Source organism: Poromitra crassiceps, assembly GCF_964638095.1.
Source record: "Poromitra crassiceps genome assembly, chromosome: 11".
NCBI lineage: Eukaryota > Metazoa > Chordata > Actinopteri > Beryciformes > Melamphaidae > Poromitra > Poromitra crassiceps.
In genome coordinates this window covers 33,279,836-33,298,523 of record NC_139643.1, presented here as the reverse complement: position 1 = coordinate 33,298,523, position 18,688 = coordinate 33,279,836, and the positions used below count along the sequence as shown (strand labels likewise).

General features: G+C 45.0%; 1 protein-coding gene and 2 pseudogenes across 3 annotated transcripts; 1 reads left to right on the top strand and 2 right to left on the bottom strand.

Annotated features, from left to right (window-relative positions):
- Positions 1–1,381: 1,381 nt before the first annotated feature.
- Positions 1,382–12,208, top strand: asb4 (ankyrin repeat and SOCS box containing 4; the record flags this gene model as incomplete). The annotated part of the gene is made up of 6 exons (XM_083645762.1): positions 1,382–1,559; positions 8,751–9,050; positions 9,196–9,438; positions 9,534–9,781; positions 10,402–10,515; positions 12,020–12,208. The coding sequence occupies 6 exons, from the start codon at positions 1,382–1,384 to the stop codon at positions 12,206–12,208; spliced, it is 1,272 nt and encodes a 423-aa protein (XP_083501888.1).
- On the bottom strand, positions 4,457–5,828 carry LOC310785699 (flotillin-1 pseudogene; annotated as a pseudogene). The gene has a single exon. The product of its transcript is annotated as a flotillin-1 pseudogene (transcript).
- Positions 12,209–15,375: 3,167 nt separating the features above from the next.
- LOC310784972 (ATP-dependent zinc metalloprotease YME1L1 pseudogene) lies at positions 15,376–17,514 on the bottom strand (annotated as a pseudogene). The gene has a single exon. The product of its transcript is annotated as an ATP-dependent zinc metalloprotease YME1L1 pseudogene (transcript).
- Between the last annotated feature and the right edge of the window lie 1,174 nt (positions 17,515–18,688).

Below are 18,688 nucleotides of genomic sequence, written 5' to 3'. Positions count from 1 at the left end.
AGGCTGAGGTGGTCCAGTGTGTGGTGTACAGTTTGTGGGAAGGCTGAGGTGGTCCAGTGTGTGGTGCACAGTTTGTGGGAAGGCTGAGGAGGTCCAGTGTGTGGTGCACAGTTTGTGAGAAGGCTGAGGTGGTCCAGTGTGTGGTGCACAGTTTGTGGGAAGGCTGAGGTGGTCCAGTGTGTGGTGCACAGTTTGTGGGAAGGCTGAGGTGGTCCAGTGTGTGGTGTACAGTTTGTGGGAAGGCTGAGGTGGTCCAGTTTGTGGGAAGGCTGAGGTGCTCCAGTGTGTGGTGTACAGTTTGTGGGAAGGCTGAGGAGGCCCAAAATGTGATCTCAGATGTTTGTGCTTGACTGAGCTTGCCTGCCACCATGAAACTACTGTATGGACGTGCCCCTGGTGCTGCTGGAAGGCGAGAAATTAACGTTTTGAGTTGTGTCTAGAATCGGATGTTTGTCTTTCGTGTGCATTAGGAATGTGTAGAGAGCGAAAGATAATCACCACAAATTGCTAGCCATGCATTCACTATTTTAAAAGCTGCGCTTTCTCCTCCTCCTTTTTTGTCATTACCTTGCTCTCTTTGTTTGCATTCTGAAAAGTTGAAAGGGCAGCTAGCTACCTGTCACACTGAATAAAACGTGCAGTCACTGTCAGTGGTTTGCTTTGGTTTCTTCTTCTTTTTCACCATTTGTCCGCCTTGCCGTGTCTAGTCTTGGTGTTCAACACTGTCCACAGAGAGCTAGACAACAGACATCACACTGTGCATGTCCCATGCACAAAACAGACCAACAGGGACAGAACAATCAGAGACAGTGCAAAAATGATGGCGGATTGTTGTTTTTCCTTCGACTCCGTCTTAAACATTCCTCATTGTGAAACTCAGCAGCTTGCATTGATACTTTGTGTACAGTAGGGTTAAAGTTGTGGATGTGTTAAGGATTCAATTCAGTCATTTTATGAATGGGACAGCCAGCTTCTGTCACTGAAAACACTGCCACACTCCTCTCATACTCACATGGTCCTATATTTGTAAACCTTTTCGTCATGTGACCATCCCCATGGTGCCTTTCTGTCAGTGGACAGAAACATTTGACTGGCCACAGTCAGTCCCCTTCCTCTCTCTTCTATTTATAGCCAGCCTAATTTTACTCTGGGGCTAACGTTATTCTATTTCCCTCCAACCAGCTTTCTCCTGTCACTTGCTCCCCCTCTTCCTCTATACCACTTCCTTCCTTCCAGATGGCTGGCGTTACACAAGCCCTCCACAGTGGGTATGCTCGCCACCTTCATCATCACTATTTGTGAGTCCATCTCCAAACTTCTCCATGCTGTGTTGAGAACATTAGTGCCAGCGGCAGGTCCGGCCGCGTTGGCAGGGCCGGTCATGGAGGAGTTGAGCCCCAGACAGCTGGCTGCCAAACAGCTGAAGGAGCGCTTCCTGAAGGCCCTGCAGGGGAACGAGAGCCAGGAGGTCCTGCAGATCCTCCACACCACCAGCCTAGACATAGACACCGTGCTGGACGTGGACGACCGCAGCATGGTGCTGGCCTCATACAAACAAGGTAGGAGGGGAGGTAGTATGTACATTTAGTCTGGGCACATCCACACCTCACCAACACCTACAAAATGGCTATTGGTATGATTGCATTTCTTATACCAAGTGTTCAAACACAGATCAGATAGGTAATCATATTCTAGTAAATTCAAATTGGGTAACACTTTACAATAACGTACACAAATAATGTAGTAGTTACTAGTAAACTAATCATTAACTAATAGCTAGTTAATGAGTAGCTAATGAATAATTTGTCATTAGTCAATAACTAGTTAATCATAGTTAATGAGTAGGTAGTATTGATATTTACAGGGCTATTGATTAGAAATATGGGCTGTCCTGTAAATATCAATAGTAGTCATTAGTTGATGATTAGTATCTAAGTTCCTGAATAAAGTAGTTAATCATTACTTAATGATTACTAAATGTCAGCTCGTGAGTAGTTAATCATTAGTTACTGATTAGTCAGTCAGTTCCATGAGTAGAGTAGTTAATTGTTCGTTAATGATTAATAAATGTCAGTTTGTCAATATATTAGTTAATCATTAGTTACTGATTAGTCGTCAATTCCTGAATACATGGTTAATGATTAGTAGCCTAAATGTGAGTTTGTGAATATATAGAGTAGTTAATGATTAGTTAATGATTATTTTGTAGGTATATCAAAGCTGTTCACTCCAAAGAGTGACTCATTCATTATTACTTAACACCACTTACCTTTATCGTTCCCCCCTTACGTGCTGCTCCAGAGTTGTTACTGCATGAGTACAGAATCATTACTTACTTATTACCTGACCATTAGTTATTCTTTGTGTGTACCCTAATGTAAAGTGATGCATCATATTGAGTAGTCAACAGTGCTGGGGAGTAGTGAACTACATGTAGTTACACTATGTAGTTGAACTACATTTTGTAGTAGCTTGCTGGTAGTTCAACTACATTCATATTTGCATAGTGAGTCAAGTAGTTAAACTACTTTTTGGTCATTTTGGTGTAGTTTAACTACTCAGACTACAAACTACAATTTTGGGCAATAAAGTGAAAGGAACAGGCACGGCTCCAGGATTTTTTCTAAGGGGGGGATTGGAGGAGGCTATACCAATCTGTGGGGGTGCTAAGAAAATAGTCAATTTTCATGACTTCAAAGTTACTTTATAATGAAGTCCCCCCCTGCCCCCAAATAAAACCAGATATGGCACACAGCACATTAGCCGTCATTCAAAATAAATGTTGTTTTTAAATTAATTTGGCCAAAGAATATAAAAAATATCTAGCTATAATACTACAAGTGACCACAAGCCTTCGCCATCATCCGGAAAAAAATATCGCCTTCCGTATATACGATCTTTTTGTGCAATGCGCAACCATGCACGCGACATAGGAGAACGCCAGGATTGGAGGGGGGGTTTCTGTTTTCCCCCGTCTTGGGCGTGGTTTCTGAATGATGACGCATTACGCAGTCTCTATCCTATGGTCTCTATGGGTGCTTTCCCCAATCCCGGGCACCAGATTCATGCCAGACCCCTGACAAGTGATTTGGCAAATTTTGGAGGTGATCAGAGCAACGGTGCACCTTGCAACAACACACACACACACACACACACACACACACACACACACACACACACACACACACACACACACACACACACACACACACGCACACACACACATCCAAATAGTATAGGATGCCTATGACCTCAAGATGTCACTCGAGTCATTGTGACATCTCTGTTGTGATGTCTATGACATCATTAGTGGGTATGACATGATCAGGGATTTATGACATCACTGATGACATCACAATTCAGTCTATGGCATTACTGATGATGTCACAATGTCTATGCCTTTGGGTATGAGATAATCAGTGATTTATGACATCACTGATGAATCACAATTCCGTATAGGACACACTGATGACATCACAATTCCGTATATCACACACCGATGACATCATAATTCAGTCTAATACCGCGTTCAAGACAACTCGGAACAAAATGGGTTTCGACCTTTTTATTTAGCTCAGTGGTTTCGACCTGTAAAAAATTAATTGAACGGTCGTCCAAGTCGGAATTACAGATTGGAAATTCGGGTATCATTCAGAGCTCCGCTTTGTCCGAGTTGACATCATAGCCACATCAAAATGGCGACTTTTATCATTAATGGTAAGCACAGAATTATTATAATTATTATTATATATATTTGTTGGCGTTTTACCAAATTTGCCCAAATTTGATGTCTTAATTATGTAATGTAACAATGTTAACATTAATATGTGTTTGCTTCATCTATGTTTCACTCTGATTAGAGCAATATGTGAAATTCAGCGTTCGGTTAGCTTTGTTAGCTAGTAGGTAGCTACAGTGCTAACTGAACACAGGTTGCTAGCCTGTTTGTTTTTTCCGTGCAGCGTGAAGGCAAATATGTCGGGGGCGGAGGTTCCAAGTCAAAACTTCCGGTGTTCCGAGTTGTCTTGAACGCGGTATATGACATCACTGATGATGTCACAATGTCTATGAGATAATCAGTGATTTAAGACATCACTAATGATATCACAATTCTGTATATGACATTACTGATGATGTACAATGTTTACTATGACATCATCAGTCATTGTCGAGTGCTCAGGCTGGGCATGCTCTGGCCACCTGGGCATAACATCATCAGTCACCACGGGCCACCCCTCGACAATGATGAAGATGGGCGTCAGCGCTCTGGCCACCACTCGATGATTGTGGGGCATGACATCATCAATGGGTTGATATCACTTGACAATTGTGGGGCATGCATGACATCATGAGTGGTTATGACAAACCGGACCATGTGCTCAGCTTCGGCACAGTCCTTGGCCTCCAAAGCAAACACCTCTGCCTCGCCCATCATTTTAGGTGCAGGTGCTGTGCCTCAGGAAGCTGGTTTTTCTTCTTCTTTCTTCTTCTTCTTCGTCGTCGTCTTCTTCTTCTCTTCTTTCTTGGGCTTTCCAGAAGCCTGTGAGACGTCGATTCCGGTGAGTTTCTCCAAGGCGGAAGTCAGACTGGTAATGATGTCCAGCACCTCTCCGGTCAGCTTGGCCACTCCCACCTGGGACCCGCCACTGGACACCATGGTGATCTTCTGGGTGGCCAACAGGGGCTTACTGATCTCATTTACCATCAGTGGCAGTTTCTGCAGTAGCATGTCCACCATGGCTCCCTCCTTGTACTGTTTGTAGGCCTCCGCCTTCTTGGTCATTTGCTCGGCTTCAGCACGGCCCTTGATCTCCAAGGCAAACGCCTCTGCCTCACCCCTCATTCTAATGGACTCAGCCTCAGCTTCAGCCTCCATGATCAGCTGTTTTTTCTTCGCCTCAGCCAGCTTCTCCAGACTGAATTTCTCTGCATCAGCACGCTTCTTGATTGTAGCCTCCAACTCCTTCTTCTTGCGGGTGATCTCCAGGTCCTGCAGCAGGATCTGCTGCGTCCGCTCCACCACCTTAACCATCATTTTCTCCTCCTCGATGCACTGCTTGGTCTTGGCCACCTGAAGCTTATAAGCCATTTCGGACTCAGCCTTCTTGGTGTTGACCTCAATATCGTACGCTGCCTGTTGTAGATTGTAGTCTCTCTCGGCCTTTGCAATCTGAATATCATTCTTATATATAGCCGCTATCTTCTCCTGCTCTGCATTGGCCGCATTGATGCCAGCGTCCCGTCTGTACTGAGCCTCTCCAATCCTGGCATCCTTCTGCACCTGGGCTGTCCTGGCTTTACCCAGGGCGTTTAGGTAGCCATGATCATCGGAAAGATTTTTGAGCGTGTAGCTAATGATTTCAATACCCATGTTGACTAGGTCAGAGGTAGCCACATCAAACACCTTCTTTTGGAAGTCCTTACGGTCCTGGTAGATATTCTCCACAGTCAAACAGGAAATTATGGCTCTCTGGTGTCCCTCCAGTGTCTCCAACGCAATATGGGCGACCTCACTGTCAGACATGCCCATGAAGATCTGGCAGGCAGTGGCCAACATCTCCGGGTTATGGCCCTCGATCTTCACCTGTGCAATGCCAGTGACAGAGACGGGGACACCATGACGGGTGTAGACGTTTTCACTCTTCACACTGAGAGTCAGAGTGTTCAGGTTTATTCTCTGGATCTGCTGAAAACATGGGAAGACAAACACACTTCCTCCTGCAATAATTAGAGGCGGAGAGCGGCAAAAGCCAGACACCACCATGGCTTCATTTGGACCACAAGTGTAGAACATATTGATTTCTGCCTTGAAGCGATGTCCAATCTATCTATAACTAAAGGTGCCTTAAATTGAGCTTTAAATCACAGTAACTCAGGGTATACCTTTACCGTCAACCATAATCGCACCAGTCCTACTTATAGCAGGGAAGGAGTCACTTATGATGTCACAATGTCTGTGACATAATCATTATCTGTCATAAAGCACTGATAATATCAATAATGTATAGAATTGGTGGTCACCAGTGATGTCACTTGAACACTTGATGATGACGTTACCAATGATGTCATTCTTCTTCTTCTAATGATGTCATCAGTGATGATATCACTGGTGATGTCACTCAAGCAATGACAATTGATCTCTTATCTTATTGTTCTTATACTACTATAGGGCAGTGTTTACTATTATAAGGTGGTGTTCTGAGCATCCTCAGTTAATGGATTGTGGGTCACCGCGTCACGCCGCTCTATTGTTTTTATTTGATGCTTTTAGTATCTTACTAATACAGTATAATAATCTTACATAATCTTACATGGCCCTTGGGTCTATTAAAAACTTTAAAATAAATAAAGAATTATAAGGCAGACGTTTTTGGGCGAAGCTTGAATATTCCACTGACTAACCAACTAGGTTACACCACCCAAATCTGTGTTTTTATTTTACTGTACATCCCAGAACATGGCACTAATGGTGTTAGCATTGTCCATCACGTACTTTTTAACATTAGCATTTGAGCTAACAACGCTATTCTAACAAACTACTGTATATCCAGGACGCACATTGCGCATGAAACATTACTAATGCAATTAATATGACATATTTGGGTGATGTACCCCATCAAATTGCTGGGGAGGGCTTAGTTTGAAAGCTATAGAGTCAACCAACCAACAGAGTGACGTATGCAATGGAGATGGACCATGACTGGTCACAGCTAAAAGGCATACATTGCTATTCAATGTGTGTTATAATTTTCAAATAAAATTATTTTCTTTATAAAAATAAGATTTGGCCTTCAACAACTCTTTTTGCCATGCAGCTGGCTGCCGGCCTACATCTGGCTCTGTCTGAAGGTCGGAAGGAAGGCTGCCTGACTGACTGACAACCCTGAGCAACTATCCGATGAATGCTGATCTGATTCACAACCCTGAGGATAGTGACATCACTGATGACATAATTTACTGATGACATCACTGCTGACATCACAATCACTCAGGCAACAGCTGGCTGCCGGCCTAAATCTGGCTCTGTCTGAAGTGACTCACAACCCTGAGGACAAAATGACCATCAGTGGCCGGCAGCTAGCTGATGGATGATGTCATCAGTGATGTCATCAGTAACACATGCTGCCTGGCATAATAGCAAATTTGTGCTTGTAGGTGTTTATTAGCTGCAGCAAGCAGCTCTATAAGTCAATCTGTTGTTGGTTGGTTGGTCCACAAAAAGTTCACCAGCCTTTAGCGGGCACAGTTTTCAATCCTAGGAGGCTGACATTTTCATGAATAGCTAGATAGACAGATACAGTACAGGATTAGTTCTGGAGTTCATCCACTGAGTGGTGCTAAACCTCCACTGAATCTAAAGCTGGATCTTGACAGGAACTGGCAGAATCTCAATGACATGCAACCTGTACCTGACATACTGGAATGCAGCCCTCATTTATCATTTATTTTATTTTCATTACATTACATTACATTACAGTACATTACGTCATTTGGCAGACGCTTTTATCCAAAGCGACTTACATTAACACATTTTTGTCAGCAATAGAGCAATCAACTATGCAACACAGTCTATGACAACTACAACCTCTGAAGGAACAGTGGTACAAGTTTAGTTTAGGTTAGTATTTTTTTTTTTTTTTAGAAAGAGAGAAAGAAGTTAGATCAAGAAGGGCCCAGATGGAGCCTGAAAAGGTGTGTCTTTAGTCTTTTCTGAAAGATCGGCAGTGATTCAGCTGTCCTGACCGAAGGTGGAAGCTCGTTCCACCATTGAGGTGCCAGGGACGAGAAGAGTCGAGATCGGGATGAGCGACTTTTGAGCCCCCGTAGCGAAGGAGGGGCGAGGAGTCATGCACTGGTGGAGGAGCGAAGGGAGCGCTGAGAGGTTTGGAACCTGACCATAGATTGTAAGTACAGGGGACCTGACTGTTGTACTGCCCTGTAGGCCAGTACCAGTGTCTTGAATTTGATGCGTGCCGAGATGGGAAGCCAGTGGAGGTCCTGGAAGAGGGGAGTGACATGAGAGAATTTGGGTTGGTTGAATACCAGACGGGCTGCAGCGTTCTGAATGAGCTGAAGCGGTCGGATGTCAGTGGCAGCCGGCAGGTAGGCCGGCCAGGAGCACGTTGCAGTAGTCCAACATGTATTTGTATAATGTATTTTCCACATTCCTGTATTGTATCTTTTTGATCACCATGAGCAAGTCAGAAAAGTCAGAAAACCATGTGTCTTTAGGGCGTCCCAAGTAGTGTAGCGGTAGATTCCCTACCTACCAACACGAGTCACAGGTTCGTTTCCTCGTGTTACCTCCTGCTTGGTCGGGCGTCCATACTGTACAGGCATGATTGGATGGCTGGTGTCTGCGGGTGGGAAGCCGGATTGAGGGTATGTGTCCTGGTCGCTGCACTAGCGCCTCCTCTGGTCGCTCGGGGCGCCTGTTTGGGGGGAAGGGAACTGGTGGGAATAGCGTTATCCTCCCACGTGCTACGTACTGCCGGTGAAGCTCCCGCTGTCGGGTGAAAAGAAGCGGCTGGCAACTGCGCATGTCTCAAGCATGGTGCTAGTCTACGGCTCTCCCCAGATCAGCAGAGGGTGGAGCAGCGACCGGGGCAGCAGGAGGGAATTGACCAAGTACAATTTGGGAGAAAAGATTGGGGGGAAATCAGAAAAGTAATAATAAAAAAGAAAATCATAAGTATCCTTGGCCTTTGCTGTTATAACAAAAGTATTTTTGTCCCTCCGATCTCCTCCAGGTTACTGGCTGCCAGGCTACAAACTGGAGAAGTCCTGGGCGATGGGGCTCCATGTGTGTGCGATGAACAATGCCATAGAAACAGCGCTGGTGCTCCTTCAGAAAGGTGCGGCGATCAACCAGATGCCCAATGGGAAGACGCCGCTGCACGTGGCCTGTGAGGCCTCCAACGGCGACTGTGCGGCCTTGCTGTTGGCCCACGGGGCCAAGGTCAACGGCCTATCGCTGAGCGGACACTCACCCCTCCACTACTGCATCACCAGGGAGTCTGTGGACTGTGCCAAGCAGCTCATCCTCAAAGGTCACGAGGGCAGGATGGAGAGAGAGAAGGGACGATGTGTGGATAGAGCAGTAGATGGATGAAAGTGTAAATGAATGCATTGAGGGATGGGGGATAGAAAATAGCAATCTATAAAGTGCATTAAAAAACATCAAAACACTTGCAGGTGGAAAAGTGAATATGCCCAGCCAGAGCAGCGATGAGGACACACCCTTACACACAGCAGCCAGATTTGGCGTCCCCGAGCTGGCGGCTCTGTACTTGGCCCACGGCGCTTCTGTGGACGCAGTCAACTCTCTCCAGGAGACGCCCCTGATCATGGCAGCCTTCTGGGCTCTAGACACCAAAGAGCAAATCTACAGCCAAGATCACCACCTTGTCTGTCGCATTCTGCTGGACCACAAAGCAGGTGAGAGGCCTGAAGCTCAACTCACGACATGCAGTTTTGGTTCCAACATATTGCCGTACCTACATGTACAGTATAAGCCCTCTCCTTTGTTCCAGACCCCAATCTCCAAGAAGAGGACAACAAGACCGCTCTCCACAAGGCGGCGTGGAACTGTGACCACGTGCTGATGCAGATGTTGTTGGAGGGCGGAGCGGACACGCGCGCCATGGACATCAACGGCTGCGCCCCCATCCAGTATCTCCTCAAAGTGACGGGCGTCAGGGCCATGGCCATCCCCGAGCTGTGCTACCAGCTGCTGCTCAACCACAACGCACCCCGCATCTACCCGCCCCAGTTCCACAAGGTACAGTAGCACACAGTGTTGGGGGTAACTCAATACAAAAGTAACATATTACATGTAATATATTACTTTTAGCATTAACTCAGTAATATAACTTATTACAAATAGGATTTCAGTAATATTATACCAGTTACTTTGTCAAGTAACACAAGTTACAAATTGAGTTACTTTTTTGTTGTTGATCAAAGCACATATTTAAATAAAGATATAATGATTTCCTAATCCAACTGTGTGTTCTTATGCAAATAACCATATAGATGACAATAACAAAGGAAAAGGATAACATTTAGAATTTTAGACGGTTTACACCGACTTCACGGCGGTTTAAATGATTTTTCAGGATGGTTCCGGGGGCGGCGATGTCATTCTGCTACTGCAGTTCTTTGGTGAAAGTAATGCAAAAGTAGTGTAATAAGTAACAAGTTACTCTACACAGAGAGTAATATTGTAAAGTAACTTATTACATTCAAATGAAAGTAACTAGTAATATGTAGTATATTACATTTTGAAAGTAACTTGCACAACACACGGCACTGGCCCAAGTTGGGCTTCTTGCAACTCTTGGGTCATTTCAGAATGTGTGTGTCTTTTGTGTATTTGAACTATTGTGTTGTTGTGTACAGGTGTTGCAGGCATGCTATGACTTCCCCAAAGCCATAGAAATCATGGTAAACTCTTACGATCGTCTAAAGCCCACGAAGAAATGGAGAGCTGCCATTCCTGACGACTGCTACAAGGTAGACAAGTACTCTGCATACTCCTGTTCCCGGGTAGCCTCTCTTTTTGCCTGCTCTTAGCTTGATTGCATATCAAGAGTAAGAACACTATCACAGTTGAATTCAAAACATTGTTGACCTGTTGTAATGGATGTTTGATTCACTTACAGTAGGTCTACAAATTAATAAAGAACAGAAAATCCAAACAATAAAAGAACATTACATTGGCCTTTCTCACCACATGCCTCTCAGTTATATGAATGTGAATGGTAAACCTCAAATTCTGAGATTTGTTAATTATACATGTCAGAAAAGAATTGCTGAAAACGTTTGACAGACTGTGAACCATGTGTGTGTGTGTGTGTGTGTGTGTGTGTGTGTGTGTTCAGGATTTCTTTGGGCGGGCCTTAATGGTGGCTCGATGACATCATGGCCCCTCCCCTAACACTATAAATTAACCCCCAGAGGTCTGGGGCTTAATTAATCAGAGTTTCTGTTTTTCATTATTTTGAATCCTAATTTTACTTGGCAACATTTTTTATCAAATTTGGTTGGGTGGTCAATAACAATTTTTGGCCGATGCTCAGCAAGCAGCGGCCCTACATTTGGCTTTGTCCCAAAGGAATTTAGTCAGCGATTTGAGCACCACTATTCTGTTGAGAGGGACAGAGAGAGGGAGAGGGGCAGAGATAGAGAGGGGGGGGGGGGGGGGGGCAGAGAGAGAGAGAGGGGGGGGGGGGGCAGAGAGAGGCGGAGGGGCAGAGAGAGAGGGGGAGGGGGCAGAGACAGAGAGAGGTGGGAGAAGGAGAGAGAGGGGGAGAGAGAGCGATACTAAATAAGATTAATGTCAAATGTATGGTCTGACAATTGCCAGTTGTGGCACTTTTGACAGTAATCTACAGGTGCATTTTAAGGTCTTTGAAGTAGAAGTAGAAATCAACAGCACAAAAATTTGTTTGGAATAGTGCTAACTGGGAGAGATGTAATTACAACAATAGAAGTTGAAGAAAAGGCACCGTGAGGCTATAGAGAGGGGTGGGGTCCTTTTAATGTGACAAATACACATCTTTTAGATAATTACAAGTTGTAATTGTAATTTACAACACACACACACACACACACACACACACACACACACACACACACACACACACACACACACACACACACACACACACACACACACACACAAACACACAATGTGAGTATTATAATAAAATGTTTTATTACAATGTATAATGTTTTATTATTACATTCAAGTACATAATTAAATAATTATTTTCTAGGGCTTTCTTACCATACTGATTTTCCAATATATCCTTCATACTTTTGCCACTGACAGCCCTCCACATTAACAATGCTGCTGCCTGCTACAACCAATAGGCTCGTCAACGCTTTTCAGCATCGGCCATATGCTAGATTTCGACCTAGCCTTGTTTTCTGTGCTATGAATGATCAACTCAAACCCCATTTATTTTTGCTTTACAGGGACTTTTAAGTTATGTTGTCTCTTTTCTCCATGCAGCGTCACGAAGAATTCTACGACTCTTTGTTTGCCGTTTGCGCCAACACGCCTCGCACACTGCTACACCTGGCCAGGTGTGCCATCAGAGGCAAGCTGGGCAGGCGCTGCCACACAGACATCAGGCAGCTGCCCCTGCCACCCTCCATCCAGAAATATGTATTACTGGAACCTGAGGGGATACTGTACTGACGGAGAGAGACTTCACTCCATCAAATATTATAGGGATGACGCTGTTTTGAAATGCAGCCGTTTACTGTGGAAAGTGGAAAAGCCTCCCAGCTTGACTTGGCACTGTTTTTGGTATTCCCTCCATCTTTTTGCCTTGCACAGCATTCCCGGATGCTTCACTACGGAGTGTAAATAACATCCTGCGTCGGAAGAATACCGTATTTTGGTTTTGAAAAACTGTGTCGATAATGTCAGTGAAAGACTGAGATCCCTCCTCAATGGATGGCACAAAAAGAAGCTACATGCAGGCTATCATTGCTGGAGCAGGACTAAAATTATTTTTGTTTAAAGCTGAGTGACTGAGGCTCGAACCCATGACCTCAGAGACAGAGGCTCAAACCCACAAGCTCAACACTGCTGGACAGTCATTCGACTCTGTGAGCCACTGTGTCACACTTGTTAGGACAGTTTTTCTCAGAGCTTTTCGTCTGGGTGTCCATTTTCATAATTCTCTAACTGACTGAGGCTCGAACCCTCAACCTCAAAACTGTCATGCAGCTGTCAAACTCTGTGAGCCACTGAGTCTCACAGGGTCAAGTCATTTCTGCCACAGCTTTTCAGTCTTCACTTGAGAAGTTCTTCAAAGTCCAAGCTTTCACTGAGGCTCAACCCCAAAACCTCCAAACTGTGCTGTGGTCATAGGTGTCATTTAGAATGGGGACATGTCCCCACCACTTTTCAACACAAAGTGACACCCTTGTGTAGATGTCAAATATGGTCTGAAGGAGAATTCTGGAAATTTGAGTGTGGAAAATTATGGAATTTTGAAATGGAAAATGTGTGAACCACTAGGTTCTACTTTTACAGCTTTCTGTCTGTAGAATGTCTCCTTTGATCTGTCTCACTTTCATTTCTTTTAGTTTCCCACTCATTCTCAGCCTTAAGGCCAACCTCTCTCCCTCTATCCCTTCCCTTCCCCTCTCTCACTGTGAGTCATCAATGCAGGCTCTCTGGCTGACTACTTCAGAGGATCCAAATCTACCCGGCAACCGACCTCCATGCTCATTCTGAAGCTCACGCTCCGATACTCCGCTATCTGCAGAACAAACACTTGACAAGCCACTCCACAACAAGTGCTCAGCCTTCCACCGGACTGCTCATGTCACATTGTTTGTCCATGAGTCCATAAGCATGGCTGTGGTCGGCACAACAAAAATAAAAATACATGTTTTTATTCAATTAAGCTTTTCAATTAAGTGGATATTTATATTTTGTTCTCAAATTTGATATACAATAAAATGCTTCCCTTTGAGCCCTTTAAGTTAAAAAAAAAATTTATTTAATTTTTTTGTCAGAACAACGCATGAACCAAACTTGTAAGAGATGTTGTGCATGGGATCCCACGCAAGGGGTCCATGAGGAACCACCTGGGCGAGTCATCCGTCGCCCCTAACCTCATCGAGCTAGGCTAGAAACGGGTCCCATTTTTTTAAAGTGAGTTGGTCCTCAGGAACCCGAGTCTCTCCATCCGTATAACAGAGATCATGTCAGTCAGTCACAATTTAAAATAAGGTGGAGAAAACAATGTTATGTTGTCCACTTGTTATTCACTGAAGAAAGGCAAGCATTATTTGCTTAATATCTTCATCAAGTTTTGCACACTTCACTGAAAATGTCTTGAGTCTCATTTGCAATAATCCGCATTGGTCGTCGCTAGCAGCAAAACACAAATGTGAGACACCTAAAATCACTACCAAATGTGATCTTTGAATTGCTTTTCCCCTTGTACTTCTACTTTCAAAGGTGGTTTGAAAAGTAAATGCACTCTCCAAACCACTCATTCTCACTCGAAGGAAGATTGACATACTTAAACCAACTTCAAAACGTCTCAAATGGGCCTTTAATTCTGTACAGTGAATGTGACCCGGGCCATTCATGCCAGTCACGGCAGAATGCTCTAAGGGTGTGAGTGTCTGAGTCTATTTGATCCAGCTGTTAGGTCTAATTGAACATGGGGAGATAATACTAGCATGCTATTGAGAGAAGCACTCTGGAGACCAAGGCTGACTGGAGAGAGGTGCTATTGAGATATTAGTCCTTTTGTTGAAGGAGCCACCAAAGAGGAGACAATTAAGTGTCAGCCTCAGGCAACATCACTACATAGGCGGATTATGAAATGACGCGCCCCTGGGCCTGGATGCATAAAGGTCCCCCTCACAGCGCACATACGCACAATTAAGGCCAGAATAATAACTAAGACATACATTCACCTGCATCTCAACAGGATTTACAGCACAGCCACCTGAACACTCAAAGCCAACAGCACAATAACAAGAAATAAACTCCCCTGTATCCAAGACAGGATTTACAGTGCTTGTACACTGAATTAAAAGCACAATAACCCTCTAATTGTCCATAAACTTGTGGAAAATTTTGTCAAAAATATAGGGTTGGGGCCCTACTGTAACATCCCCACATCCACCCACCAGTTAAAAAAAACTGGTGCTGGACTAAAAGTAAAAAAAGGAATGTCCGCATCAGTATTGAATAACTAAGTAGCATATTTATTGTTTCGTAGAATATAGTGTTCCTGAAAAATACTGTTTCTCAGTAGTAAGGCACTAGTGAGAAATACACTGATGAGTGAACAGTGTGACCACATGCCCTGCTCTCCCCTACATAAAGCAACCTTATTTAACCATTCAACTTCCTGTGTAATTCCTGGTCACTACTGTATACAAGGTGACCATTAAGACACAGTCAGACATTTTCTGGGTTGATTTGTCTTACTGCCTGGTTGTGTGCCAGGGTGAGACCTAGCCAACTGAAACTACGATATGGAGACTCTTGAGACTGAGTGTTTGTGTGTGTGTGTCCATGTCATGTGCTATCTGTGCGCGCAGGCAGGCAGTGTGTGTCATATCCTGGAGGTGATGAGAAGCAGATAGAGGAAGGGGAAGAGGCCCCAACGTGTCACAACTCATTTACCAAACAATCTCCTTTCTTTGTTACTTCTTCTCATCCACTTTAAGTGCTTTAATATAGCAGCACTGAAACAAGCAGTCTGCACTACAGAAAAGGTAAAGTCAAATTAATAAAACAAAAATGTGTACATGGGTACATTTTTACATTGATAAGAGGTACAAAGAACTGAATGAACTACAAGGCCTCCAAAAAAGGCCTCTGCTTCATTGTACACAGCCCTCCAGCACCAACTGGATCTCTTTGGCATCCAGTGTTTCATACGCTAGCAGGGCGTCAGCCAGCCTCTTGTGCTCCTTACTGTACGTCTTCAGGATGCTTTTAGCTCGCTCGTATGAGTCCTTCAGTAGAGCCCTCACTTCTTGTTCAATAGCAGCTTGCGTCTCGGGGCTCTGCTTTGATAGGTCGGTGTAGGTCATGACACCTAGCTTGTTGCTCATTCCAAATCGGGTCACCATCATTTTTGCAATTTTGGTTGCTCCGTCAAAGTCGTTGGACGCTCCAGTGGTGATGTAGTCTTCTCCAAAGATGAGCTCCTCTGCTACTCGACCGCCCATGCTGACATCTATCTGAGCCAGCAGCTCGGCCCGTGTCTCACTCCAGCGGTCATTCTCTGGGAGCATGGACACGTGGCCGAGAGTTGGGCCTCTAGGCATGATAGTGGCCTTGTTGATGGGCATTGCATCTTTGGTGTAGTAGGCAACGATGGCGTGTCCAGACTCATGGTAAGCTGTGATGGTTTTATTTTTCTTGTCAATTTCAACACTCCTCCTTTCAGGGCCCATGAGGATCTTGTCCTTGGCGAACTCCAGCTCCGTCATTGTGATCATCTCTTTCTCATCCATGGCTGCCTTCAGGGCCGCCTGGTTGACCAGGCTCTCCAGCTCCGCTCCGGAGAAACCCACTGTGCCGCGGGCAATGATCTGCGCATCCACAGCAGGATCCACTATGATCTTGGACAAGTACCAGTTGAGAATTTCAGTGCGTCCTTTCACATCCGGATGAGGGACCGTCACGTGCAAGTCAAACCTCCCAGGTCTTATCAGAGCATTATCCAAAGCCTCTGCGAAGTTTGTAGCACCAACAACGATGACACCTTCATTTGGTTTAAACCCATCCATTTCAGCAAGCAGCTGGTTGATAGTTTGTCTGGAGTAAGGCTGGAGTAAAGACTCAATCCTCTTTCCACCAACGCTGTCCAACTCATCAATGAAGATTACAGAAGGAGCATTAGCTTTTGCCTCTTTGAAGAGCTTCCTGATGCGGCTCGCACCAACACCCACAAACATGTCATCGAACTCTGATCCGGAGGCATAGTAGAAAGGCACGCCAGCCTCTCCAGCCATGGCACGGGCCAAAAGAGTCTTTCCTGTGCCTGGCGGACCAACCAGGAGAATCCCTTTAGGTAACTTTCCTCCCAGAACGGTGAACTTTTGGGGGTTCTTGAGAAACTCAACAACTTCTTGAAGTTCATTCTTCGCCTCCTCCACTCCTTTCACGTGGTCAAATGTCACGATCTTCATCTGGATGGGGTCTACTGCCAAGTCAAGACCAGACTCGGTGATGAACCTCACCGATAGAAAAGGGGTTCTCGACAGACCGTAGATGCCGATAAGGAGGAGGACCAACAGGATCAACCTGGTCCTTCTCACTGAGGTTTGTGCCCTCTGAGTGAAGGCCTGCGACTTCATGAAGCCCTCGCTGAAACCTGTCTTGAAGGCTTCCTGCTGGTTCTCCGGAAGGTTCTTCTGTTTCACCACTTGGTCCATTGACAGCACCTCTGGTCCGTTTCCCCTCAGCAATCTCTTCATGAAGTTTGGAGTGTAGGCCTCCATTGGAGCATCATAACCAGACTGCACTCGTCTAGTTTTCGTCCGAAGTGTCTTGAAACCCCGATTCTGGACCCATACAGGCAAGAATTGTAGATCTGAGCAAACTTCTTTTAAAGGACTCTGGTATTGTCTGCGGAATATTGGTGAGCCAAAAAATCCCAACCTGTGTGAAAGCCCATGCTTGTTCTGGTAGAAGGTATCTGCTGAAACGTGAGATGTCTTCCATGATGAGGCAGCAGCAGGAGGCTCCTCTGGTGCCTGTCTCGGCAGTAACCTGCTGACGAGCTCATCTAGCTGAGCGATCGTGATGTCTGACAGACGCAAGTCCCTCAGGCTGACACTGGGCTCTTTGAGTAATGGATTGTGCTCTGGAGTCAAGTCTTTTTGCATGCTTTGGATTGAAGCTGTAGCTGCAGAGTTGGCCAGCATCTTCAAAGATTGAAGTCCATTGATGAGCTGGCTGAGGGGCACTATCATCTGCTGTGGCTGAAACAATGTCGAAAGTGAAAACATTCCAGAGTAATGAAAATTAACAGAAATATACAGACCCTCCGTATAACTGAATATGGCCTCCTAGAGCACTGTCCTTTTGTTTTCCCTGTTACACAACTTTCAGCAACAACTGTCAACACCAAATGGATTCTTTGGAGTGAAGAAGTTCGAAGTGCAGTGCCCGTTCACTCACTCACACACTCACTGAGTGCGGTTACACAAACTCTACTGGTCCTACTTATAGCCTCTGCAGGGAAGGGTTTATGACATCACTGATGATGTCACAATGTATATGACATCATCAGTGTGTGATGTCACATAAGGACAGAAGCTGACCCTCAAAATGCTCAAGTGACATAACTGATGACATAATTCACTGATGACATCACTCAGTGTCTGACACAAATCATCATCAGTATATAAATGGGAGCTAGGGCTCTATCTGTCTTTCTCTGTCTGTCCCACTGATGACATCATCAGTGATGTCATAAATGACATCATCAGTGAATTACTCACACACACAAGGCTATAGTTCAGTGATGTCACTGATGACAGGGGGGAGAGACTGACGGAGAGACTGAGGGAGAGAGAGGGTGGTAGCATGTTATGTGGTCATGTGGTAGCAGTTATACTCTGGTCAAGGGTTGATGGCCTTATGCTCTCTTATCGTTATCAGGTCCTGAAAGCGTTACAGAGTACATGACTGTACACACAAGCAAACAAATGCACAGCCTGAGTGCAGCTGTATCCTACAAGATAGTCAGCCTGAAGCAACTTTCTCTTGAGACTCCAGTTACTTTTTGTTGCACCAACAAAAGCTGAAAACCAAGTAAGAGATGTACCGCTACATGAATTCCTAAGGACAGCTGGGTCTGCTTCTCCAGAGGAGGGAGGGAACATTGTGTGAATGACTGAAGGGTCAGACCTCTCAGTCCCTTAGCTCTTAAAATAGAGCAGAAAGATAGACAGACAGACAGACAGACAGACACACACAGAGTCAGATAGACAGACAGTCAGATAGACAGAGATGGAGTCAGACATACAGAGTCAGATAGACAGAGTCAGATAGACAGAGAGACAGTCAGACAGACAGACACACAGTCAGACACAGACAGGCAGAGAGACAGACACAGACAGACAGAGTCAGATAGACAGACACAGATAGACAGACAGACACAGACAGTCAGACAGAGAG